Source organism: Pelodiscus sinensis, chromosome 1, assembly GCF_052426305.1.
Source record: "Pelodiscus sinensis isolate ZL-2025 chromosome 1, ASM5242630v1, whole genome shotgun sequence".
NCBI lineage: Eukaryota > Metazoa > Chordata > Testudines > Trionychidae > Pelodiscus > Pelodiscus sinensis.
In genome coordinates, this window is record NC_143052.1 from 210422535 (window position 1) to 210450303 (window position 27769).

A 27769-nucleotide genomic window follows, 5' to 3' on the forward strand; every position below is an offset into this window, starting at 1 on the left:
CCTGCCAATCTAGATGTGCTTTTCTGAAAATGCTTTTAACGGAAAACTTTTCCGTTAAAAGGATTTTCGGAAAATCATGCCAGTGTAGACGTAGCCTATAATTTTAGTTGTTTAACCAGTTAACTATTTAAACAGTTATTTATATCCCAAGGTTTAGGGCTTACATCCAGAGCTGGATTAACTCTTTTGGGGGCCCGGTGCTAGTGGATTTTGTGGAAGCCCATTAGGCTAAGGAATAAGGCCAAAAATGAAGGGTCCAATATGTGGGGGTGCACTGCCAGGAGAGCAGGCTGGGAGTGAAGGTTTGGAGTCTGGGTGGGAGGTAGAATTCTGGAACAGACTGGGGGTGAGGGTGCAGGAGTGGGGTAGGGAGCAGGCTCTGGGCGAGAGGGGGCAGAGGATTGAGGCATCTACCTGGCACAGTTCTGGGGGACACAGATGTCTCCACACAGCTCTGCACACTGCAGAGAAGTGCTCTCTATAGGCATCCCCCCCCACCACCCTCCACCACATGCGGGGGGGGCGGGGGATGCTTATAGAGCCGCAGCCTCTTCCTCCCTGCTGCCAGGCAGTGCAGCCCATAGTTTGCTTAGATTGGGCCAGCGAGGCTTCTGACTTGCCCCCCACAGTGCCAGCCTGCTTGCATTGCTGCGGAGGAGGGTAAAGTCCAAGCTGTGGGCGGTAGATTTTCTACCCCTGCCTTATGGGGGTCACTGTGGAAAGAAACATACAATGTGATTAGCTTTTGAAGACGTTACGTTGTTATCTGACGATAGATTGATCTAAAATTTATTAGAATATGTACAGTATTTCATTTGCATATTCATCTGCTTCTAACACCAGAAATTTGAAATAAGTGTATCTTGCACTTGATATCAAGAAACTTTTTCTGGTTTCATTTTTGTTTGTTAAATTGATTTTTCAAGGTTGTAAAACAAGATGCATGATTAAAAATGGATGTTTTCTGCAAAGGGAAGGCCACATAAGCATTTTTGTTGTAGATTTGTTTTCATTTATACTAATTTATTAAATATTAATGTTAGGCTCATCTGGTCTGGAAAAGCTTAAATTCCATAATCTCTTAGAAATAACACTTTCTGCTTTGATTATTCTTTTCAGGTGATTCATGGCAGGGGACGTGGAAGGGTTTAGCTCCTCCATCCATGATACCAGTGTCTCTGCTGGGTTCAGAGCACTGTATGAGGAAGGATTGCTTCTTGACGTCACGCTTGTCATTGAAGACCACCAGTTTCAGGCCCATAAAGCGCTGCTTGCCACCCAGAGTGATTACTTCAGGATTATGTTCACAGCCGACATGAGGGAGCGGGATCAAGATAAAATACATTTGAAAGGTCTGACTGCTACCGGCTTCAGCCATGTCCTCCAGTTCATGTACTATGGAACCATTGAACTGAGCATGAACACTGTTCACGAGATTCTGCAGGCTGCCATGTATGTTCAGCTTATAGAGGTGGTGAAGTTCTGCTGCTCTTTCCTTTTAGCAAAAGTCTGCTTAGAAAACTGTGCAGAAATTATGAGACTCTTAGATGATTTTGGTGTAAACATCGATGGCGTCAGGGAAAAGTTGGATTCCTTTTTGCTAGAGAATTTCGTGCCACTCATGTCCAGACCTGACTTCTTGTCCTATCTGAGCTTTGAAAAGCTTATGTCTTATTTGGATAATGATCATCTGAGCAGGTTTCCAGAGATAGAGCTGTACGAGGCTGTTCAGGCTTGGCTGCGGCATGATAGAAGACGCTGGAGACATACCGACACCATCATTCAGAACATCAGGTTTTGTTTGATGACACCATCCAGTGTTTTTGAGAAGGTTGGTGCATTTGAAAGCAATAGGCAGGATTCATCATTTAGCTAGGGCAGCATGCCGTTAAATAGGTAAGAGTCCCAATCCTGTTAGGAGGGGGAAAAGACACAGAGCATTGATTTCTACTCCTCCCCTCTCGTCCCTCCCCCCCCCCCCCCCCCAGGAAAAACACACACAAACAGTCTAAAATCTGAAAGCAATGTCTTCTACTTTGAGAAAATAGCATGTTTTATAACTGGAGAACTGGCAGGCTTATAGTGTTGTTTGTTAAATGATTTCTTATAATGAGGACATTTTAAGCAAGCTCGTCCACATGAAGTTTGGTCTATTTCATACTTCTTATTACTCTCCACATCTTGCTGCTTGATTTTTTTGGAAACCCTTGAGAGACCCAAATTGGATAGGGCCTGTATTATAACTGAACATCAGCATAATCAAGATTAATTTTTGTTATTGTGTACATGGTTGTTTTTTTTAAATGCAGTTTAATTGAGGTCACTGTTATCCTCAATGGCCGATGGGTACTACAAATGAATGTTGTAAAAGAAAAAAACTATACCTATTGCTCAACATTTGGTCTGTTAAAATGGTAAGGTGAAATTTTCAGAAATCCAAAAGTCTCATTAAAAGGCAATGGTATTTAGGCTCCAAAGTCACTAAGGCATTTATTGTGGGAGAATCTCTTTGAGATTGTATGCATGCATTCATGTGTGCACCGTGCCAGATCCTCATTTCTTGTATGTCAGCGTAACTCCACAGACTTCAGTGGTGCTAAAGAGATTGACATCAGATCTGGACCAGTATAACTTTTAAAAAAATCATTTATTAATTTCCTGAGAATTTTAAAAAAATCATTGCTTTGGGTTAGGCAGAAAAAAAAGGGAAGTCCTATTTCAGCAATTAACCCGATATTCCTGGGCTCTTAATTTCTATGAAGTCAGTAGAATTTGATCTATTTGATATCTGTTCCTGTTGCCACTTCGCTCTGTTGATTTGTTTCACTATAAAGACAGCTATGCATACTCAGGGAATAAAATTTCAGGTAAGCAGCTCTGAGCAAGGAAAAAGCTTCTGCAAATTCAGTCGCTACTTACCAGCTTAAAGGGGACAGTGCACAATAAATACTATTTTTTTTCTTCAGATTTTAATTTCAGAATTACTATTATTCTAATCCATTATAGTTAAATATTTTAAAATCTATACTTTTTATGCAGTTAAAGTTAAATTATTTTGTATTGCCGTATAAAATGTATAGTACAGAAGAGATTATTAATATTTAACCTTTTGTCTGCACTAAAATGTGTACAGTTCTGAAGACAAACTTTGAAATAACTTGGTGTTCTCCATAATGGATTTGTTCAGTTTACAAATAAAATGTATTTTTTTCTTTTTTAAAGCTTGGAAATGTAAATTAACACTTGCTGTGGATTTTGTCTTCTGCTTCAGTACTTACAGTAAATATTCAGAAATTGAGAGTAAGAGTCTTTGCAGGATCAGGACTTACACACATCCCTAATCTTGCATGCTGCATATACTCTTCATTGACATTTTGCTAACAATTTTGTTGTGTATAGTTTACTTATATAGGTTGGATCTCCCTGGTTTGGCACCTCAGAATCTGATGATTTTTGCTGGACCAGGAGAGGTCATTTCTGTCCCTCCCCAATTCCCTCCCTCCCCCCGACCACCAGTCCCCTGCAGCCCTGGCCTCCTGGCCGGCTCCCCCCTCTCACTGGCCCCCACTCCCTATCAGCCCCTGCTGCCCTATTGAGCAGTCTGGCCGCCTCTGCGCACACTGAGCTCCCAACCCTGCTGCTGCTGTGCGTACCGGGTTCCCACAGCAGTGCTCAGTAGTCCTGCTACCTCTGTGCACCGAGCTCCAGCACCCCTATTCCTGCTGCTGCTCCAGGCAGCCCCATTACCTCTCCACACCAGACTCCTGCTGCCATACTGGACAGCCCCATTACTGCCATGCATCAAGCTCCCGCTGCCCTGCCAGCCTGAAGGGCATCCAAGCGCTAGCTCTCCACCAGGACTCTCTGGTCCTGGAACATCTATGGTCCGTCAGGACCACGGATCTTGCTGGATCAGAGAGTCCCGGTTAAGAAAGTTTCAACCTGTAGTTCCTTTGATACCAAAGTGCTTCACTGATCAAGTCAGATTATCATACATATCCCCAAAGATCGGAAGAGGAGCCATTAATTGCCAAATGAACAGTGTAAAAGATGAAATGTTACTTGCAAATGTAACTTCTGAAAGAGCAAGTATTTATCAGTAAAAGAAAATTACAAAAAGAAAGCAACTCGGTGTTGATGAGGGACAAAAGTTTGTAAAACATGGATATTCAAAATAAGAACCCTTTTAATTGAGCTGATGCTAGGGTTTTTTGTTTTCTTTACCATGACATTAATTTTGTACAGTCAGTGATAACTTTGAATTTTGTTACTTTTGCTAAATTCACCTTAGATTAGTATATTTGTGTGTGTTTTTTTTAAATGTAATTTGCTTTTGTGGTTCAACTTTGGTCTCTGGTAAATACATTGATTAAACTATATTTTTATTTATCCAGGAGAACTGTTGTTAGATTCTCACAAAACCTTCACTTAAGTAGTTCCAAAACTTCAGTGGGGATACATGGGTGAAAAAGGTTTGCAGGATTGGGCCTCTTCAGTGTACACATTTATATTTAAGCCCTAACTATACATAATGTGCATTGTAATAATTGTGCCTATACTAATCTGTAGGTATATAGAAACTAAATGTAGTAATTTTAAATAGTTTTAAAAAAGTGATTTAAATGTTTGCATTAGATTAAAGAGGCAAGGTTGGTGAGATTGTTTTAAGACCTGGAAAAGACAGAATATTTCAGCTAAATACGAGGTGGAACAGATTATTTAGCAGAAGGCCACAGTTCTCAGACTGAGTTGGGATCCCAAAGTGGGTCATGGCCTCCTTTTTAGTGGGGTCACCAGGACTGGATTAGACTTTCTGGGGACAGGAGCTGAAGTTTGTCCCACCACCCAGGGCCAAATCCTGAGGGCTTCAGCCACAATACAATGATAGTGTTTAAAAAAAATGCTTCAATGCTTTTCTGTTCAAACCCTACATAAACATTGACTAATTTTCACAGTACTCTTGTGAAGAAGGCAAGTATTTTGCAAATGGGGTAAGTGAGGTGAAGTGACTTGCCCAAGGACAGTTGTGGTTGCAAGAGAATTTTTTATACTGTTTATAGACTGTTTTTTAAAATTAAATTTAAACTTAAATAGATGACAATTTTCATATTATTGTGACATCAAGGTTTTAAATACATTTAGAGTTTGGCCTGAGACATGATTCCAGACTCAGACATTTTCACAGTTAATGGGGTTATTTAGATCTGGCGTTTTGATTCAGATTCATCTAAAATCTGGGAGTTCATCGCAAGTGTAAGAAACGTTTTCCAGAAACTTGACTCAGGCCTTCAGGACTCTTCAAGTCCTTGTCTAATTTAAGTATTGAGATGTAATATTTGTGTTGCTAACAGTTCAGGAGTTTCCATCAAACCACTTGTACACTTACAATTAACAAATTGTGCTATAGTTTTGATATGCCAATTGTCTAGCTTACATTGAGAGAAAATAAAAAACCCTCCATCTCCTTACATAGTAAGAATAACAGAAAAACCTCTTGGGCCATGTCGTTTGATCCCCTGAATTACATCACTTTGGTTGGCAAGACAAATAATTCTGCATGTGAACTGTGTTGTGCAGTGCTTTCAATAAATTATAGTATGGTGCATGGATGTCCTCTGCTTTAACAGAAGACCTGAAATCAGGAGATATGGATTCATTCCTGTGTCTCAAACTTTCTGTGTGACTTTGGAAAAATCATTTAGAGTATTATCTACAGTTCAATGTAGCCCAAGTTTAGTGGGACTTGAGCCAGCTGACCCATGTTGAGGAATCCTGGGCTTGACCATATACATTGTAGCTTAAGCCCTACATTCAGATTTCTTCTTAAATCATGCTCAAACATAGGGCTCTACAGTGTACAGACCCGCATCAAAGTAATCATATATCCCGAAGTCCCTAGCCCATCTTCCCTGCCCTCTTCTCTCATCTCCCACTACCTTTTCACACCTTGGAAATGAGGCTCCTGTAGCCCAGAGACCATGCTGCACTTTGCGAAGACATTATTACCTGTGCTGTGCTTTGCCAGGAGCAGCTTGCTTTGCAAAAGTCTTGATTGGTTCACTTTCTGTTGCAAATCTAGGAAAGTGCTTGCAGATCAGTGATCAGAAGAGACTGGGATAATCCTGATCTGAGCTGCTGCTGTTAGCAAAGGGGAAATGACTTTGGTATTCAATTGAGTAGATTGACGATTGATGGGCTAGAGAGGACTACAATTTTGGTTTACTTCCTACTAACTCTCAAAATCTAAGCCAAGAAGGACTACAAAGCAAAAAGGCTTGCACCCTGGCTCCTGACTTAACGTTTGCCTTGAACCCTCTAGCCCTGGTCTGAGACCTGGGTTAGTGCAATTGTGGTATAGATGCCAGGAAGGTTAGGCTTGTGTCAAGGCTTAACTGATGATTTATGTTGCAATGTAGGCTTATCCTAAATGATCTTTGCCTCTGTTTCCGACGAGAGTGGTCCCAGCACTGGGAGGAGAAGCAATAAGGTGTAGCTTCCTGCCTGCCTTCCCCAGTCTCTGGCATGACAACAGCAGGCTGGGGGAAGGAACCTGGGGGACTCTGCTGGGCCAAGTATGGCAGTATGAAAAGACATTGCCTTCCCCTACCTATGATACCCACTGTCCATGCTGAGGGGGAAGGAGGCACCTGCTGATGACGTGTGCTGGTAGTGCTGACTGTCACAAGCCCTGCGATGGCCAGCTGAACAAGTGGGAGTCAGGTGCACACGCCAGAAGACGCAGCAGTATTGTGGCTTGGGGCAATGCTGGTTAGCAAAGATTTTTTTGGTTAACTGAGTGCCAGATGATACAGCTTTCACTTCATGTCATTTTATTTGAAAACTAAGAGGTCTTCATTGATTATTATGTGTTAATACGGGGGAGACGGGGATATACAAATTGATTTTTAAGAAAGAGGATGATTTGGGAAATGATTTTTCTGAGGAGGAGTAACTGGAAGAAGTATAGAGAATATGTATCTTAAAACATTTTTAGTTTTCTTTATACTGTAGAAGTTTAGCATCCCCTCTTTGGAACAGCCGTATTTCTTTTTCTGCTTCTGTTTATGTAAACCTCTGTGGTTTATGATCTTCTAGAAAGGTGGAACCTGCCTATATAGCCTGTGGTCTAGGGGCTTGATTCTGAATCATTTAAATGGGTGTGTTAGAAGTTAGACTTACTGTTCCGTGAACTAGTTTAGCATGGCGATATTTTTTTCATATCCTACTCTCGGGAGAACTCATGCCACAGCATGTCCTACACTTTCCCAGAGGCAACTTTAAAATGAGAAGAGTGCATGCACAAAGAGAAGGGAGATAGGCCTGAGCAAATTTAGTAGTGTTGCTCTTCAGGGTGGGGAGTCATTACTCTTCTTTGTTGTCAAGCCTTTTTGATCATCAGGGGAACAGAGAAGCCCTTAAATTTTAAAGAATCTTTAAAAATACAATGTAAAGTGTGCTCTGATTTTTTTTAAAAAAGTCAAATTCAAATTGACACTGTTACTTTAAACCAAAAGGCATACCCTCCCCCAAGAGTTATTGAAACATCATGTTTTTTCCCATATGTGATAATGGTTTTGCACATCCTAAGTTTGGGATTTTGTCAGACAAATCTTATTCAGACCTGATGATGAATTGCTGGTGGCTTTTGTTGAATATTACTATTTAATCTATTACATAACTGTTTGTTGTAAGAATATGTTTTGGATTTCAAAGCCAAGGACAATAATTCCCATAGTGAGATTGCTATGGTGATATAGGTCCCAATTCACGAAGCATGCATATAACTTAGGATATGTCTACACTACGGCATTTCCCGAAGGTATCCTGGAAACTCTGCTGCATCCAGGAAAAGCGTCTGCTCTTCCTCAAAAAAAAAAAAAAAAAAAAAGCAGAAGAGCAGACACTCTTTCAGAAGCCCTGTCTTCCTTCTCCCATGAGGAAGAAGGGCTCCTTCGAAAGAGGGTTTTTTTCCAAAATTTGGCCCAATGTAGTCAGAGTGCAATTTGCGTACCCTTTTCTGATAAAGCCCCGTAGTGTAGACATAGCCTTAGTTACACTTGTGCTTTAAGTATCTCTCTAAATCAGAGGTTTAATCTATGTTGCTGTCCTTTTTCAACTACATACAGAAGTATTTAAAAAATATGGTCAAACAAGCTTATAGGTTATGATGTATATTTGTAATTTGTTTCTCTTTAGGACAGTGGATAGATAAGGTTTTTTCCCAGACACGTCCTTATTTTCTCATTGTACTGTATAATATGAGCATGACAAACCTCTTCAACTTTAAAAGCTTCAGGGGGTAGCTGAGTTAGTCTGTAAGAGGAAAAACTTAAACAACAAATAATCTACAGGCAGTCCCCGGGTTACGTACAAGATAGGGACTGTAGGTTTGTTCTTAAGTTGAATTTGTATGTAAGTCGGAACTGGCGTCCAGATTCAGCCGCTGCTGAAACTTACCGCCAGTTCTGACTTATATACAGATTCAACTTAAGAACCCCAAGCGTCCCCAAGTCAGCTGCTGCTGAAACTGATTAGCGCCTGATTCCAGGAAGCCTGGGGCAGAGCAACTCTGCCTCAGGCTTCCTGTAGTCAGCGCTGGTCAGTTTCAGCAGCGGCTGACTTGGGGACGCCTGGGGCAGAGCAGCTGGGGTGCTGCTGAGTTGGTCCAGTAGTGCCCAGAGCGGCGCTGCGGGACCAACCGGCAGCACCCCAGCTGCTCTGCCCCAGGGTCGGGCAACAAAAGCCTGGTCTGCTGGGGGGGGCGGGCACACTAGCTGCGCCCCCCCTCCAGCAGACCAGGGACACGGGGAGCAAAGCCGCAGCGGCAGCGGGGTGCCGCGCTGCGGCTGGGGCTTCGCTCCCGGTGCCCCTGGTCTGCTGGAGACCGTCTGGCAAAGCCTCAGAAGCGCGGGAACCCGCCGCTGCTGCGGCTTCGCTCACGGTGCCCCAGGGGCACCGGGAGCAGCTTTTCTCGCCCCGGAGGTCGAGGTGGCAGATCACTGCCTGTGAGCTCTGGGGCGAGAGAGCCCCGTTCGTAAGTGCAGATCGGACGTAAGTCGGATCCGCGTAAGTCGGGGACTGCCTGTAGTAGCGCCTTAAAGACTAAATAGTTACGAGCCTCTTTAAAATAAGAGTACACTTCAACTTTTTTTCCTTCTGCCCCCCCTCCCTCCTTCCCTTATTTATTCTTGGATCTGGACTTCTAACACTCTTGTCATCTGAAGAAGTGGGTTGTCCCCATGAAAGCGCATGATAGCTTCTACATGTTTTGTTAGTCTTTAAGGTGCTACTAGACTATTTGTTGTTTAAGTTTTTCCTATTCATCTTTGTCTGGTTTCATTTTTGTCAGTCTTTGCTTTGCTGCTTTTATCCATGTGCATTGATCCTGCAGGGTCTTCCTTTTTCTGTTTTATTTCTGGTACTCAATTTTTTCCAAATGTTCCTTTCTTTTGTTTATTAATCAAAAGTAGCACTATAATGATATACATCTACTATCATCTTCAGAGGAAGCTAGTGTCACTGAATGCTGTTTTACATCATCAATCCAAACTGTTTTCAAAATGCTGCCTCTTGTTTAGATGAATTGGAGGAAGCTGCATTTTCTGTAACACAGACCTTGTGCATAAGCTATTAAACAAATTGATGCTTTTATGGTAACATCAAATATTTTTATGATGTTGTTTTAAAGGAAATAATGAAGGTCAGAGAGGTAATTAGAAGACTTCAATTAAAGCTGTTAAACTGGTAGAGTAGTATTCTTAGGAATTTTAATTTTTTGTCTTTTTAATCAACGTACAAGTATCCAAGGATTGGATAATCTGATATCACTGTTTATTAAAATGCAATAATAATAATACCTACTATTGTTATTAACTTACTTCCACCTTTCTTCAAATTCTCATACCAGAACTACTCCAGCATAACTGATTTTGTTCAAAATCCATTGATAATCAAATTTTGTTTCTTGGGTTTAATTTAGAATTACTGCGAGCAGTCAGTACTTTATATGAAAAATTATTTTTTTAATTCAGTTTTAATACTGAAAGAATGAGGGAAGTATTATAGCTATTCTGTGTACTTCTGTACAAATCTGTAGCATTTTCTTGATGGGTATAACTTCGATGTATTTGAGCTTTTATAAAATCTCATCTTGTATGTAGGTGGAATACAATTCATAGAGTTAGGTGAGATCAGCATGGATTAAATTCTTGAGTTTATAAATGTAGGTTTTGTAACTTCTGTATTCTGTAATTCTGTATTCACAAGATGATTGAACATGCAATTTGGAGATAATTATTTACTATAGAAACAAAAAAAGGAGACATTTGTTATAAAGTTTCTGTGACCCAAATTATATGGTAGTTAGGCATTATTCCTTTTAGTATTGCATTGCTTAATTGATTTAGGAACCTAAATCTCATTTTTGAAAGAGATTTAGTGACTAAGGTACTTTCACTGAGACTTAGGCTTCTTTTGAAAATGAGAATTGGTCTGTTAAATAGAGCAACATCTACATACCTTTAAAAATCTGGGACTTGTATTATCCATTTCTCTGGCTAGCATTTTTAAGTTAAATTCTTCACAATAGGTATAACATTCATGTTCAGTAGTTTTATGTATGTGTTATATGAAGATATTCTTAAGTAAAAAAAGTATACATGGTACTGTGGCTATAAAGGTTTCATTAAATTGGAATGGCCACATTACTCAGCAATGAGGAATCTGCAGATGACCTCTGGAGTTCATCTTAATCAGGTGCTGATAAAATAATTATCTTGACCTAATATATTCTCTGTATGCTACGTACGTTGTTGAAAAATGGTTTTGGAGAGATTTTTAAAACTGAATTGGGACTATTTTTATTGGTACCTCAGTTACAATGAGTTTAATTGTATACAGTGCAGAGGGAGAGGAAAAATTAAAACACATACACTTAAAATGCCTATAAAATATTCTAATCTAAATTAATTTATAGGAGAAACAAGTCACAGCTTTTAAATCTGATATTTTGGGACCTTACAAGTACTATATCCCTCAATGAGAAGATGAGAATCTCTCCTTTTTTTTGAGAATCTCTCCTTATGGCAATAAGTGTCCCATTTCTGGCTCTGAAGAAGTTTTCAAGATATCGAAACTTAAACTTGTAAATCTGTCTTTGATGTTAGGCTGAAAATTTCCCATTTTGGACTTTGGATTAGTATAATTTTGGGAAAGAAAAGAGAAAATTGTATGGCCATATGACTTTTGAATTTCTGTCTGAATCTGCTCAGATTTTGCAATAGAAGTAGTGATAGAGATGGCAAAGGTGCATGAGAAACTGCATTTATCACATGGCTCTAGCCATCATGTGTGTGTGTTAAATGTTTCATATATATTATATTTGGAGCTTAGTAGCACTTCATAGTTGAGTTTACCTAACATTCTATTGTAAGATCTTGCTTTTTAGTTGCTTATAACTTTGCTAGATCTTTCTCCTCGTTGTAAATTGGTTCCAGGCTAAACTTGTTTGAAATGTTTCTATAAAAATAGTTCAGCTATTTCCGACAATGTGATCAGATAAAAATACACAATACAGCCATTCCATTAAGAAGGCCTTGAGCCTCCATACTTTGGAGAGGAGGAACTTAACTTGCGCCAGGGGTAATTCTCGTGCAAGGGTTGTGCCTCTTGCAGGCCCCATAAAAATCTACCTATATTTGACTCAGGCTTGGCCTCTGAAAAATGTTTGCACGTGCTCAATAGAAGTTTGTGAAAGGTTGGCAGCATTGTACTTATAATATTATCAGCACTAAACATGCTTCTTTCCCACACAGCTTCTATGTGCTGACCAAATTGAAAATGAACCATCCTCACAGAGTGACTGACATCCATTCCAGGGTTGCCAGACTTTTCCGACAGTTCTTCTTCCCAGCAACTTGAGGGCCACCATGGTGACAGGCACTCAAACTGAGAACAGGGAGAATGACTGTCTTTATGTTTTTAAGGCTACCCCTGCTGATGTGTAGATAGCAACAAGGAGATGGAGGAACCAGACTGAGCTGCTCAAATGCAGTGGGAGAGAGAAGAAAATGAAGGTGCAGGCTGTGCAGAGATGGGAATAAGGAGGACAGGAACAAAGCTATGTAAGGGTGGTAAAGCAGAGGGCCCAAGAATATAACAAAAGAGGACAAAATAAAGAAGGACAGTAGGGTTTGTAACTGCTAGAATACTCTTCCCCTAGAACCAGGAATAGAATCAAGATTTCCTGAGTTCCAACGTTCCTTTGCTGTCAGCAAATAGCCATGAAAACATAGCAAAATGTGTCATGTTTTTCGAATGACTGTAGAGGTACTTCTTAATCTCTACTAGTTTCTCTATGGTTGAAGGTATTAGAAGTCTATGCTGTGGGTATAAAGATTCTAACCCTTCTGATAACCTATGAATTTTTTTTTTCAGTTTTCTTTACAAATCATTGGCACTCACCCACAGAAAAACTGTTACAAGAACTTTGTTACAGCTGCAAAGTCAAACATGCAAACATTTTGCAAATTCCAGAATTAATGTCTTCCCTGGAAAGAAAGAAAGTGTTATCATAAAATCACAGACTGTATCATAATGCATGCTCACAGTGAGGGTGAATTAGTCTTGAACAGGAAACTTTAGTTCTGGCACTTTATAATTTTTCAGTGCTTGACTTTGCAATCTTAACTTTAATATAGGTTGTTTTCTTTGATAAAATAACAATAGTAGAAAAACTTAGCATTTTATAGTTCTTTAATTTGTAGATCCGACTGTGCTTTACAAAAGCAAGCAAGTAATATTGCTATTTTAAAGAGAAATTTGTGTGCATATACTTTAGTATTGGTAATTGATGCATACGTATGTGATACAGAAACTTGAAACCTACATCAATGTGATTTAATATTGTAAAGACCTAAAAGATTGGAAAAACAATCCTTGTAGTGGCATTTTTTACTTACAATGAAAGGAAGAGAGAAATTAGTAATAAAAGCGAACAAAAGTATAATGAGACCCTGCTTTATGCAATGAACATTTACATTATTCTCAAGATAGAATATTTGTTTGACTTCAGTTGCAATCATTGTATCATGCAATCCAATGTTTACACTGATTTTTCTTCCTTTCTGGTCTGATGGGAAGTATAGTGCCACCTGGTGCTGCCTTGTAGTTACTTATGTAAGAAGAAGTGGATGCTAGGAACTAAATTTTTAAATTTAGGTGCTTATCTTCTGTGCTTAGGCACTTCAGTAAAAGTGGGATGGGTTTTTTCAGCAGTACTGACATAGCTCTAGTCAAAGTCAGTGGGATTGAAGGCACTCAGAATTTTTGAAAATCAAGTAGGGATGTAAATATTGATCAAAACAGTAAACCAGTTAAACTAATAAAATTACATTGCTTAACCAGTTAACTGCTGGTGAGGGTAGGACATCCAGAGTGGGGGGGGGGGTGTCTTACTGTTGCTGATGGGTTATTTACTGTTGCTGATGGGTCTGCTGCAGCTTGGCTGGGGCCGTGGCTGTGTTGCGGACAGGGATGGGGCCATGCCACGATTGGTGCCAAGAGCCAGAGCCGCAGCTGGGGCCTAGATCCAGAGCCATGGCTGGGCTACAGCTGGGAGCTGGGACCAAGACTCAGGACCACTGCCGGAAGCTGGGGCTCGGGGCCACTGCAGTATTACTGGGTCTGGGCTGGGAGCTGTGGTCAGAATCTGGAACCTGGGACGGCTGAGGTATGGCGGGGTCCAGGGCCGCTAGAGCTAGGAGCAAGGGGCCGCTGGGACGGCTGTGGGTGGGGCTGCCACGACCGGGATCTGGGGCCACTGTGGCACCACTGGGGTCCCACCTGCCTGCCATGTGGGCCTGCCTACTGCTCTGATATGACAGGGTTCCTGCTAGCCGGCTCCACACGGCTGACAGTCGGGTTAACTGGTTACCAAGTGAGCATTCCGGTAAGCCTAATGTTTACTGGTTAAGCTTCTACATCGCTAAAATCAACCCATTTTTATTTAGGTACATAGTCATGGGATTTAGAAAGTAGGTTTGAAATCTTTGGCCTCTGTCTCAACCTCAGTAATACGTTAGGGAAGAAATAATGTGCTGGCTAATTACAGTTTTATGTAGCTTATCTGTTTTAGTATGTAAACATAATTGTCCACCAGGTTTCTCAGAATTAAATTAATCATTATCTTTAATGACTTAGAGCAATTGGGTGGCTCTCTGTTATTTTTATCAATATTTTAATTTTTTTTTAAATGTGTCCATAGGTAAAAACATCAGAGTTTTATCGATACTCTCGGCAGCTGCGGCATGAAGTTGACCAAGCCATGAATTATTTTCATAGTGTTCACCAACAGCCTTTGATGGAAATGAAATCCAACCGTATTCGTTCTGCCAAACCCCAGACTGCAGTATTTAGAGGAATGATAGGACACAGCATGGTAAATAGCAAAATTCTTCTTCTGCACAAACCAAGGGTCTGGTGGGAGCTAGAGGGCCCTCAAGTACCTTTACGACCAGACTGTCTTGCCATTGTCAATAATTTTGTATTCTTGTTAGGTGGGGAAGAACTGGGGCCAGATGGTGAGTTTCATGCTTCCTCCAAAGTATTTAGATATGATCCTAGACAAAACACTTGGTTGCGAATGGCAGACATGTCTGTTCCACGTTCCGAGTTTGCTGTTGGTGTTATTGGGAGGTACATCTATGCTGTGGCTGGGAGAACAAGGGATGAAACATTTTACTCAACTGAACGGTACGATATCACTGAAGACAAGTGGGAATTTGTGGATCCTTATCCTGTAAATAAATATGGACATGAAGGAACTGTGCTCAGTAACAAGTTGTATATCACTGGTGGAATTACTTCATCTTCCACTTCTAAGCAAGTGTGTGTGTTTGACCCCAGTAAAGAAGGGACGGTGGAACAGCGAACAAGGAGAACACAAGTGGTTACTAACTGTTGGGAGAACAAATGCAAAATGAATTATGCAAGATGCTTTCACAAAATGATTTCCTATAATGGTAAACTTTATGTTTTTGGTGGTGTTTGTGTGATCTTGAGGGCCTCCTTTGAGTCTCAAGGATGTCCTTCTACAGAGGTTTATGACCCAGATGCTGATCAGTGGACTATTCTAGCTTCTATGCCTATTGGAAGAAGTGGTCATGGTGTAGCTGTTTTGGACAAACAGATAATGGTTCTTGGAGGCCTTTGTTACAATGGTCATTACAGTGATTCAATTCTCACCTTTGATCCAGAGGAAAACAAATGGAAAGAAGATGAATACCCAAGAATGCCCTGCAAGTTGGATGGTTTACAAGTTTGCAGCCTGCACTTTCCTGAGTATGTACTGGAGCATGTTAGACGTTGCAACTAAAAAAGCACCATTCAACCCCATGAAACACACAAAGTTATCTCTAATTTGACAAGAAAACAAAGCAGAGTTAAATAATTTAAAGACATTGGTTTGTGTGTAAAACAGCTATTAAATGCATAGAGAAATGGGATGTACAGGGAATGCACCTACTACGTTAATTAGAAATGCCAAATCTGTGGTCTGGTATTGTAAAGGTTGTGTTTTGTTTTTGTTTTTTTAATAAACAAACATAATTGCTATAATGGTAGGGGGAGAAAAATATTTTTCAGCGTTTACTTTTTTTCCTTTGTGGCCTTTTATGTTCATGCAATAAGTTTATTCTGTGACCATAACAGCAGCATCTTTCTTCGAACCAGTTGAATATGATGGAGAGAAGGGAGACAGAAGAATAAATATTTTGCATTTTAATTTTCATTAAGTGTCAGGAAAGGATTCAGCAGCCTTACTGGGAGAATACCTGATTTAAACTCAAGTGCAAGGGTTTCATTTTGTTCCTTTAAGCTGTGTTAGATATTTTTATTTTCTCCATTTATCAGTACTTACAGTCCACTTTGTTTTTTCCCCGTACATACATTTTAAAATTATCTTGATCTTTGTGCATGGCTTTTCCCTGGATTTGTACAATAATATCAGTAAGTCTGCCAAAAATGCAAGTTATACATTTTCTATTAAATTGACAATGAAGCATTTTTATACTCAAACACTTGTTTCTATGCTGCCTTCTATTGTCTGCATTGTGTTTGGTGAGTAAAATATATACACAACACTGTAAGATCTATATAATGCATCTTTTTATGTGCAATTAGGATATATTTTTAACTTGGGCACAGATTCAGCCATATCTGTTGAATTTTAGATATAGTAGCATCCTTTCTTGAATTAAATAATACAAAATTCTTAAGTAACTGGAGGCCTAGTTTGGTATCAAGCCTATCTTTGGTATACACTGATTCATTCAGTAATATTTGAAGTGTTTATATTAAAACATAACTGTTAACAGTTTGACATTTTTATATATTATTTTAAAAAAGTAACTACAGCTTACCCAGTTACAATCCTTCACTTTGAATATGTTGCCTTGTTTTTAATAAAAATCAGAAATGTCAGTAAGCAAGCATGAACACTGCAGGAACATGCGGCTTTTTTGTCAGACCTGGATATACTATTATTTAATAATGGCATCGCTTGTAGTTGTGTTGAAGTGATGTAATCTAATAATTTTTAAAGCATCAACTAATAGGAACTGCTGTCTTCTGAAAATGTGGGGTTAGGCAGTTGGGGACAATGTTTACCATTTCTGTAACCTTTAAAATACAAACCTACAAAACTATAGCTACTGACCTCATACTTCCTGAAATAAGACCTGTGATCCAAGAGGGCTTGAATAACTGCACCATGTTTGAGCACTTTGTTAACTTGTTGACTTTTACTGACTGTAGATTGGTGAGACTATTCCTCAAGATAGATATAATTATAAAAATAAAGCATTAAAATCCTAGTTTTTTCACACTAGTGTGACATTAGCCTCTAATGCAGTCAAGAGGAAAAACATTGTCCCTCTAAAATTCGAGGCTAATGCTGAGCTCAAATACGCAGGGACAAACTGCTGAGAAAAACTGTAAAATCTGCATAGCTTGTAAAATCATCTGCTTACATGAAACTCTGCAGCATTAGATTTTTACAAGATACATAGTAATGGCTGAGAATCCATTTCTCTTTCAGCACCTCCCAACCAGAAGTCACTGTAGAAAAGGAATGTACAGTACTCAGGGAGTTCAAAAGAATGCACTTATAAGGGACCAAATACACCCTAAATTTGCTGTGATAACTGGTAAGAAGTTTGTTTGGCTAAACAAAATTAGAAATGAATAACAAATATTAAAATGTTTTGTGAAATGCACCATGCTCACATTTAATGGTATCTTTTTTGTCTTTTAGTAGTGTTCTTTCAAGTTCTGGATTAAGAGAAATGGGAGGACATGGAATTATATTGCAGTTTTTTTAATTAGCAATAATTTAGCAAAGTAGATTTGATTATTGTAAGATTTGATGAGATGAAAACATTTACACCACGGTAGCTGGAATGAAGAAGCATGTTTAAGCCAGAACATTCAGTCTTCTGGTGTTCACCACAGCTTGTAGCTAAATGTAATTCTTTGCTTATTATTTCCCTATATTCTCAATTTACAAGAATAAAATTTAATTTTCTTCATTTGTAACCTGAATGACACCTTTTTTGGGCTAAATCATGGCCTTGTATGTAGATGGATTCCTGCAGCCATGTGGGCACCCTTGGCCTTAGTGGGCCCTGCGCAGGTGCATACTTCTGTGTGTGTATATTTCATTGCAGAATCAGAATTCAAGACAAGTTATCTTACTTTACACCTGTTTTGCTCTCTTTGTTAATAGCCTATTTTTGGTATGTTATGTAAAAGGGGCAACAAAGAGTAGTAGTCCTGCTGTCTAGGTAGGCTTGTACAAGCCTATTGTGAATAATAGTGAGCATTTAGGGATGAGCTAGGGGAACTATTGTTGATCTGAAAACTTGGTCTTCCATGATTTAAGTATAATGGGATAAAGAGATTTTACAAAAATGGGTGCCTAAAGTTATTTTCCTAATTCTGTACTTCAGCACCTATTTTTAAGTGCTGAGCACCCAGCAGCTATCAGAAAAGACAAAGGGAATGTGGGATGCTTGGTCTTATTGAAAACAAGGCTAGTTAAGGTTTCTGTGCCTCTTAGCCCTTTTAGGTACCCAGTTTTCAAAATCTTGTTTAAGGCCTGTAATACTAGTCATTTTGTGAAATTTGAACTTGAACTAACTGTTGGTTTCAGCTTCAGCTGATGTGTTGGCTGTAACCATTTAAACATTGAGAATGATTTGCATTTGCCTGGTTTAGAATGTATAGGAGGCTGGGAATGTTTTGTAATTTACATTTTCTATCATGCTCATTATCTCAATCAACAAATATTCAACTAATCCACTTTATCTTGCATTTTTTATATAGCTCAGAGGATTGTTTTCTTTTTCATTAAATCATTTTGTGTGCATTTGCCTTTAGTACCTATGCTTCCAATAATTAGTCAGTTTAAACAAACAAAACAATTAATGCTAGCTAATCAGACTTGCATATCACCATTGAGATCTCTTGAATATGATTGACGTTTGTTCTAGGGGTTTTTTACCAGTTCAGTGCGCCTCTAGTTTAGTGTTTCTTAAACTGTGGTCCACGGCACACCAATGTGCCACAATGCAGTCAGAGGTGTGCTGCGGAGAACATAATTCAAAATGGCTGCCCTTAAAGGGGCAGGCAACTTTTTTTCTCAATAACTTCCCTCCTGACCCTTCCCTCTCCCATCTCCCACCTTTTTTTTTCCCCTCAACAAAAAAATCCTTGGTGTTCCTCATTAATACAAAAATTGTTTGGTGTTCCTTGGTCTTAAAAAGTTTAAGAAACACTGCTCTAGTTAATGAGGAAGAAGGTAAACCTAGCCCTTTACAGTAAATTTGCTCATTTGTATTCCCCGTTACTTTTCTTTACTTTTTTAAACTTGACACATAATCTGGTTTTAAACAGCAACAGTACTTACATTGTAAAAAAGGACAGACATACTTAGTCTAATCTCTTTTTCTCAATTTTAAACAAGTTTGATGTTGGATTATCTGGCTCTCTCAACTTTCTTCCTGGTTCAAGGAGGAATGCTATTCCCTTATTAGGGGCCAGAACCTGTAAGGTGTACTGTCCACTTCATGAAACATGCTGAGCATCATGAGTTCTCATTAGGAGCCCAACGTGTTCAATACCTTACCAATTCAGGCTCATTTGAAAAGCATTCAGCTCCCATTTAAATACCAAAGTAATTGGCCAGATTTTCAAAATTAAGCTATTAGCACTAGTTGCTCTGACCACTTTTGAAAGTCTGGCTATATAGATTCAGCTGGAGGGAAGCAATTACTGATATTGCAAAAAGAGTCTGCCATTATTTAAAACTCACTGACAGACCTGTGGTAATCCACTTTCATATGCTTAATACCACTGGAACATTCAGAATCCCTGCTTTTCGCCACTATATAGAAGTCAATAATTCTTAATCCTCATGTTTGTTACTTTAACTTGTGGGGTATGTCCACGCAGGAATAAAAGCTAATGCAGATCAGCTGACTTGGACTCAGGCTGTGGGGCTAAACATTGTTGTGTAGACTTCTGGGTTCAGGATGAAGCCTGAGGTCTAGGACCTTCCATTCTACACAGCATTTTTTTCAGTCCTAGAACCTAAGCCCCATAAGTCCAAGTCAAGTGACCTGAGCCAGCTATGAGGTGTTTTTTTTAAATCCTTGACCAGAGATACCCTTTAGGCCCTGAAGCTTGCGGTCCTGTTTTGCTCTTGGGACCTTCTTTCTACAGCAGCAAATGCTGCCTTTTTACTAATAACATAATCATCAACATCAGAGGTGGAGCTTCATCTTACACTTGGGAAGCAAAGGATAAAATTAAATTAGGTTAAAAAACAATATTTACCATGCTGATCCTTTAACTCAACATGACCTTTTCTCCACAAAATTAAAGTTAGGTTGAGAATCTGATACTAGCTGCTTTTTCTAAAACACAAAGCTCTGCACCTCATATCTTTTGTTTCATAAAGGACTAGCTGAAGAGAAATCAAACATTTTTAAAATTGGGATGTTATTTACAGGAATGTTTTGTCTTTACTGAAATTTTTTCTTGACAAAGAAAGTATGAATTGGGCTCCAGTTCTTCAGAAATAGGCATCTTTTTAGCTTTACATAGATGAGTAGTCCATTGAAATAAAATGGAAAGCTATGCCAACTGTTTAAAAGTAAGTCTATTTACATGTACAGTTAAGTGTATGCCAAAATCTTGGCAAGGATTGGGGCCTTATAGAAAACTTGCTTTGCCTCCACCTCTTTCTAATGTAGTACTTTGTGAAGTTATTATAAGCATGTTTTGTCACTCACTCAAGTAGTGTGGAAAGACTAAAGAGGGAAACACAAAAGAAAAATGTCAGCTCTTTAAAACATGTTTTATAACCAACAGTTTGAGATTTTAATGTTTGTAAGACAATCTGAAAATGTTTAAAATAAACCCTGCTTTTGTTATGGCCTCTGTATTTTATTTTTCTTGGGTTGCTAAGTAATCTATAGTTTCAACATATGTAAAATGTTAAAACAGAGTACATACTGTGTTTTGAAGTAAAACTAAAGAAATGATGTTGATGGCATCTGTAATCTTGGCAAAATATACTACTGTTACGTGGGTGGCAGAAATGTAGATTGCTGAGCACAACTTCCCTGTAATTTCCCTCTTCCCAAATTTAAGGTCACATTTCCATGCTTTTAAAAAAGTTTTAAAGATCAAATTAAAAATATTTATTGAATTGGTAGCTGGGGGAAAACCACTTTCTACTTGCAAGTGATATTCCTGATATAGAGAGAAAGAGACTGGTGTAAGCATAAAAAATGAAAGTTACATAGAACTGCAATGTTACCTATACTTTACATGAAGGTTTTATTTCCTCAGTGAACCCACCTAACCAGCATTTATTGTAGGTTATAGGAATAAATTGAGGTAATAGTAAACTTCCCAATCTGATCTCTTTTCCTATGTATTTTGCAGAGCTTTAAAAAATGAATTCTCATAGGTTGAAGAATGTAATTCTGCTGTAGTCCCATTACTTTCCAGTCCTGTATGAGATGGCCGTGTTTTGAAAATGTTTCCAATAAGTTGATGGGAAAAGTTATTTTCTAGTTGTTCTGTGTGTGCTGTAGCAATTGGAAGTATTCTACCTATTAAAAATAGTTTAATGTACATTATTGGTTAATTGTCTAATATCCAACCCAAAGCTGCTATAAAATTCTTAGAATAATTTAAGGTTTGCCTTTTATAACTATTTAAAAAAGCTTTTGGTTTTTGACAGAAGGTAACTTTTCCTAGCTATGGATACAATATGTTCAGACATGCATATGTGCCCTGTTCTGTTTTTAAACTGAAAAAATGTACAAAGTGTGTATAAGAAAAGTGTAAATAAAATATTTTTAACCTTTAAACACATCCTTCTGTAATATCTAAATGCAGTATTCTTGAGATCTTTTTTTCCCACATAAGACTTATGGATCCAGCTGAATAAGTATTATCTTAAAAAAATTCACAAAGCTTATTAACACCCTAAGAAGTTTCAATAAGTCAAGTTGATTATATTTATAAAGAGAACGAGCTTTGCCTTTTGGTAGCTTTTTATAATCATCCCTTTTCAAATCACCCAAAATGTATTATACAGGCAGTCCCCGACTTACGTGGATCCGACTTACGTCGGATCCCTAGATACGAACGGGGTGAGGCAACTCCCGCACATGCGCAGCAGCATTCCCGGGGCTCGCTCACCTGGGTCCTAGGATCCTCCTGCTCCTCGGGCCGGCTCCCACTGGGGTCCCGCAGAGCTGCCGGGCAGAGGAAAAGTGCCTCCCCACGCCCGCTGCCAGCAACAGGCTGCCCCCTCCCCTGAGCAACAGGCTGCCGAACAGACAAAAGCAGCCTCTCTGCCCCTCCTCCCCTCTATACATGCTGGGCTCCCTGAGCGCAGCAGCGTCCCCGGGGCTCGCTCACCTGGGTCCTAGAATCCACCTCCTCCTCCTCTTCGGCCGGCTCCAACTGGCCTCTGCCTGCAGCAGCTGGCCACAGGGACAGGGATCCCGCAGAGCTGCCGGGCAGAGGAAAAGTGCCTCCCCACGCCCGCTCCCCCCCCCCCCCCGCGGCCTCGCATCCTGCACGCCTCCCCCCTCCCCCCCTGCCAGCAACAGGCTGCCCCCTCCCCTGAGCAACAGGCTGCAGAACAGCAGACAAAAGCAGCCTCTCCGCCCCTCCTCCCCCTATACATGCTGGGCTCCCTGGGCAAACAAAGACTCCACCAAAACAAACAAAGTGCTGGCCTCATTGTGTTAGCAAAAAAAGGACCCTCCTCCTAGAACCCTGGGTGGTGTGTGGAAATAAAGCTATTAGCTCAAAGCATGGTGCAGAGCTGTTTGGTATTTGATGAGTTACTCCTTTAGTCCTGAGTTTGTCACAGGGACAGAAATAGATGTGAAATCTTCTGAACAGGGGAACAGACAGCAAAACAAACATTAGAGGGGAGTTAACCTTTCCCTATGCTATCCAAAACTAAAAAAAATGTTTGGCTAGAGTTTCCCCTACAATATGTACCAGTTCCGACTTACATACAAATTCAACTTAAGAACAAACCTACAGTCCCTATCTTGTACGTAACCCGGGGACTGCCTGTAGTTTGTTCATGTTCTCTAAGGCCTAGCCTCAAATCCCCCACTGAGACAATAGTGCCTTTCAGTTGTCTCCACCAGGCATTAGATTAGGCTCATACAATGTCAGAAGCCATACCAGCTGAGATCAGTTTTTATTAGCTTCCAAAGTTGCTGTTACCTCATCTCTCCTCCTATAGAATGTGACTGAAATTTTCTACAACCAACTCTCTTGTCTGTCATTATGACTCATTATTGCCTTCAGGGGTTTTGTTTAGACAAAAATCGTATGTATCCCAACCCAAGATACAGGAATCCATCAGACTGAGATATAGTGAACAATATCTAAAAAGAGCTCTCAAGAACTACATGTCTAGTCCTGTAACAATTTTAATAACTTAAAAAAAATAAAAAAAAATAAAAATAAAGCCAATCTGGATATCGAAACTAGAGCATAAATATAACATGAGAATGGCTATACTGAATCAGTTAAAAAAGTCCATCTAGCCCAGTATCCTGTCTTCTGACTGGCCAATGTCAGGTGCCCCAGATGAAAAGAACAAAACAGGTAATCAAGTGATGGATCCTGTCACCCATTCCAAACTGACAGAGGATAGGGACACCAACCTTGTCCATCCTGGCTAATAGCCATTGATTGACCTATCCTCTATGAGTTTGTCTCTTTAAAACTCTGTAATTGTCTTGGCCTTCACAACATCCTCTAGCAAAGAATTCCCTAGGTTGGCAGTGCGTTGTGAAGAAGTACTTTTTTGTTTGTTTTAAACCTGCTACCTATTAACCAGAGGCCAAGAGAGGAAGAGAATCCATCTCCCAACAATGTTTTTAGCTATCCATATTGCCAGTCTATTTTAGGATACCAAGCTTTTGGAGCCCAAAGTTCACAGAAACCTAATTGGTTTAAAAGAGCAGAAGATTTACCAGTAGCAAAATTCCATGTCCATTTCAGCATTCATTTAATTAAAGTTGGACAGTGCTTTATCAGTATTGGAGAATAAGGATCAAAACATACTAAAAGTAAAGACCATGACCTCGCTTTGTTGTCTGCTCAGTTAACCTGATTTAGCGGCCTTCTCTGTCAGTGTTGTTCACTTCACTTTCTAACCTTTTTTTCTTACCGTCCCAAAACAAAAGCCACGGTATTTTATCAAACTCTGTTCACCTCCTTATTTTTGTTAGGGAGACAAAGCAGAAGGGACACTTTTGCCTCATCCCTTTTCATCTTAATTTTTTCCATTTCTCTGATGTTCCTTACTTGATCATTCATGTCATGCTTCTACTTTTAGATACCTTAGTTGCCTCTTGAGGAGGGCACATGCCTGTTTGTGATGGACACATACCACAATGAACTCTCCCTCTTCAACTACATCTTACACTCTCTTGGGATTTATTCTTTCCATTTTGTTTTATCCCATTTATTTCTAAAATTCATTCTTTTCCTGCTTGTCTCATTCAGCTACTTGGTGTAATTACCTTACTATAGCAGCTTCTGTAAAATAGTATGGTGTCTGGACTTAATGCTGCTTTTCCCTCTCTTCCATACAGTACTTCACACTGGTAGCCAGTATTGATTCCCTACCTGCTACTTGGGAATATTCCATGCTATTCCAAAACCACCCAATCTGATCTATCAGCAATTCCTGTGACTAGCATGTTACTTTGCACTCCATCTGTTATCCACAAAGTAAGAAAGTAGAACTACAGCCCCAAATAGCATTTCAGCTCTCCACCTTAAGCAAAGGGTGCTGCCCTGCACACTGTCATGCATGAACACCTGTTCCCACTGATCTGTTGCAGTGATAAGCTAGAATGAAGTGAGATTGCAAGAGAAACTAAAAGGAACGTTTTCAAAAGGTACCCATGTTAGTCTGTTTGGCTATGTCTAGACTACGGAGAAGATTCAAAAGAGGAAGCTTTTGAAAGTGAAAGTAGTTTAGATACAGCTTTTTCGGCGAACACCCTTTCTCAAAAAGCCACTTTTCCTCAAAAAAGGCTTTTCCCCCTTAGAATGGCAACTTGCAAGTTAGTTACCCACTTTTTTTTTATGTTGCCATTCTTGATGTCTGGTTTGCATCCATTTATTCTTTTGTGCAGAGACAGTCTGATTTGTCCAATGTACACAGCAGAGGGGCATTGCTGGCACAAGATGGTGCATATCTCATAAATAATTTGCATGGTATAGCTGATGTGATTAGGTCCCGTGATGGTGTCACTGGGGTAGATGTGTGAACAGAGTTGGCAATGGGGTTTATTGCAAGGCTTGGTTCCTGGGTTAACCTAGCTGTCAAATAATACTACTACATTCAAGATAAGAACCAGTGAAATTATTTGGAAGGGATGGGAGGGTACAGGAAAGCAAACTCATAGGCAATATCAATGTTTTGATACAAACTATTAAACTGCACTATTTTATAGCACTCCCTTAAAGTAAGTTTTCATGTATTATACAAAAGACTGCAGATACCTTCTGATGTATATGAGACTGGCATCTACTTCTTGTAGTTTTTCAGAAATTCTATTTTCTACAGCTTTGTATGACTCTGGTACTTTAGAAAAAAAATCAATATTCTTTACTAATATTTCTCCTCCAGGGATAAAAAGAGTGCTTTTGTAGTTAACTGAGGCAAGGAGTAAGGGTGAGAAGTTAATGCTGCTGTATTTATAGGATAAAATAAGAGTGCCCAGCAGCTACCAGTATTGGTAACCTTTCCCACAACTTATGGATTCTACACCTTGCTTTGCCACTGGTTAACACGGATTTTAAGTGTGTATTTTCGTATTAAGGCTGCATGGATAGGGTTGGTTGGAAAAAGCCAGGTATTACAGGTTGATTCATCTAAATCTGGCAGGTTCCAATCAGGTGCTCAATGTGTAGAGCCCTGCAAATCTGCAGATGTGGATATCCACAGCTCATTTTTGAGGATATAGATGAGGATACAAAATGTTGTATCCACACAGGGCTCTAGGGATGTGATCGTATTCTCTAAAGGACTTGATGGGCTACTACACGTACCTTTGTTAAGGAAGACGAGTATCACTGGTTTCAAACCCTATCGCGAAAGAGTGATGGCATTATGTGGAGCTCTGGTGAGTGCTAAGCACACTCATATTTACCACAGCTGCAATGCAAAGGAGGACAGTGGGGGGTTGTCATATGATGCTAGAATCACCATATAATTGATTAAGATTGCTTTGGTCCCAAAATTGTACAATAAAACCTTAATATAACCCTATATCTTTAAAATTGCTTATAGGATTTTGTTTCAACCTTCCCAGAAAAATTCTACCTTGGAATGGAATGTTGCATGTGAATTTCCAGGGAGAATGGTTTCATTTTGGGAAGCAGGGAGCAGAGGCTGGAATGCAATCTTCACCACTAAGTAACTACTGTAGTATGATTCTATAATGAAGGTGAAATAAGCAAAAGTACAGTGAAACAATTACTGTAATCATACACAATATACACTGTTCCCAACTAATCTGGAGGTTGCTCAAATTCTAAATCTGTTATACCCAAGGCAAAATCAATGATATATATAAAATTCATGTTCTCGATCAAAATTTGTAACACATTTTCAGCAGCATAGGAAATATTTGAAAACATCTAAAAATGTTTTCTATTTACTGTTAATGTGAAATAACCATTTTAAAATTCAGAAATTAAATGTGAGTGAAGATACTCCAATGTCTTCAGGAGATAATGCCTGAGACCAAGCATACAATTTAGCGGCTTCATGCTCCCACTCTTCATCTGAAAAGCTAGAATGATCTTCAGGGTTTTCAACTGGTGCAGTCATCCTTTCTTGATGTTCATTTGAGTGACTTCTATTTGTAACATCCAATTTCCAATCCTGAACATTATACACACTATTTATTATATCAAAACAGCAAGAATTTTCTACTTCAGATCACATTATATAGCTTTGTTATGGTAAATTCAGATAAACCAAACAGAACTCAACAGTAGAGATTTGATATTTCTCACTGTTACATGAGTGTGAAAACAAACCCTAGACATGCATTTGTCAAGTCTAGAGGAGCTGATTCTGTGACAGGATTGTGTTGCAGTTACTAATTTACAGTATGAATGTTAAAACATAAGTTTAAAAAGTTTAAAACATTATTGTTGAAAAAAATATTTGAGTGTCTTACACTTTTTTTTTTCTTAAAAATGTTAATCTGTTCAGCTGGTGCTATTATGCATGGGGCTGTAGCACAGGTGCACTTATCAGACCATCTTCTCAAGTGAAGAGAATGAGTAAGTGAATAAATCAGACTTGCTGAGAGATAAAGAACATGTAGTCATCCTAAAGAGAAACTCAGTCTAGAGAGAGAGAAGAGGGCACGAGGCATTAGATGACAACTCTCTCAAACTCTTAGGCAGAAGGTCTAGGGGAGAGATGTGTGAAGAGTAGGAGAATTTTGGGGAATAATCCTGAACTGAGAAGCCTTACTGGGTGAAAAGCCCAAGTTATAAGAGGTCTACAAAGGACTGAGTCAGAAGGGAAGGCTATAAGAAAAGATGATGAAGAGCTGGAAAGACTTAATTAGAGCTGGGTGAATAACTGCCTCTTTTTTGTTTGGTTGCAGTTTGAAAATATTATTGGTTTGAGTTGAATTGAATTTTTTTTAAAAAAACAATCTGGCGAATCAAAAGTTGGAAAAATATGAGTTGAATAAAATGTTGGAGAATTTCTTTTGTATCAAACTGAAACATTTTATATATTTTTTTAACCTTTTTAATAAGATCAAAAGGAATTGAAGGGCTAAGATAGTGATCCTCAAAGTGGGCCATGGGCCCACCTTGAGAGAGCTAAAAGGCCAATCTGGTTTCTTCACTTCATGGCTTTGCAGCCAAGGAGCCAATAGGCAAACAAACTGGAACAACCTATTAGCAGCTTTTTCAAAGCGGCCAGCCCACTTTGAGAAACACTAGACTAGATGTCTAACCAGTCACTCTCCTAGTTCTTTCACTACCCCATCATAGTTTCCTCATCCCAGTCTTATTCTTAGCCTAATTTTTCCATTTTCCATTTTCAAACTTCTGCTCCTAGACTTAGTCTCACCCCGTCAGACTTCTTGCCCACAGCTCCTTGCCCAGTTAGTTC

General features: G+C 39.4%; 2 protein-coding genes across 5 annotated transcripts in view; one reads left to right on the forward strand and one right to left on the reverse strand.

Annotated features, from left to right (window-relative positions):
- The first annotated feature begins 1126 nt into the window (after positions 1–1126).
- On the forward strand, positions 1127–21977 carry KLHL15 (kelch like family member 15). Of its 2 annotated transcripts, XM_014579191.4 has the most exons (4): positions 1127–1831; positions 14264–14437; positions 17096–17204; positions 17312–21977. In XM_014579191.4, the coding sequence occupies exons 1-4, from the start codon at positions 1127–1129 to the stop codon at positions 17335–17337; spliced, it is 1014 nt and encodes a 337-aa protein (XP_014434677.1). In that variant the 3' UTR covers positions 17338–21977. The 2 variants fall into 2 exon arrangements, with proteins under 2 accessions (XP_014434677.1, XP_025045995.1); XM_025190210.2 differs by lacking the exon at positions 17312–21977 and having other exon boundaries at positions 14264–17236.
- Positions 1777–27769, reverse strand: part of C1HXorf58 (chromosome 1 CXorf58 homolog) — a 40375-nt gene continuing 14382 nt past the window's right edge. For 2 of the 3 annotated variants that reach the window (XM_075913308.2, XM_075913303.2), the window contains exon 8: positions 26270–26512. In XM_075913308.2, coding sequence (XP_075769423.1) covers positions 26315–26512 — 198 coding nt within the window. In that variant the 3' untranslated portion in view covers positions 26270–26314. Of the gene's footprint in view, positions 1912–26269; positions 26513–27769 lie in introns of those variants that run through there. The other variant, XM_075913305.2, reaches the window with a different exon arrangement.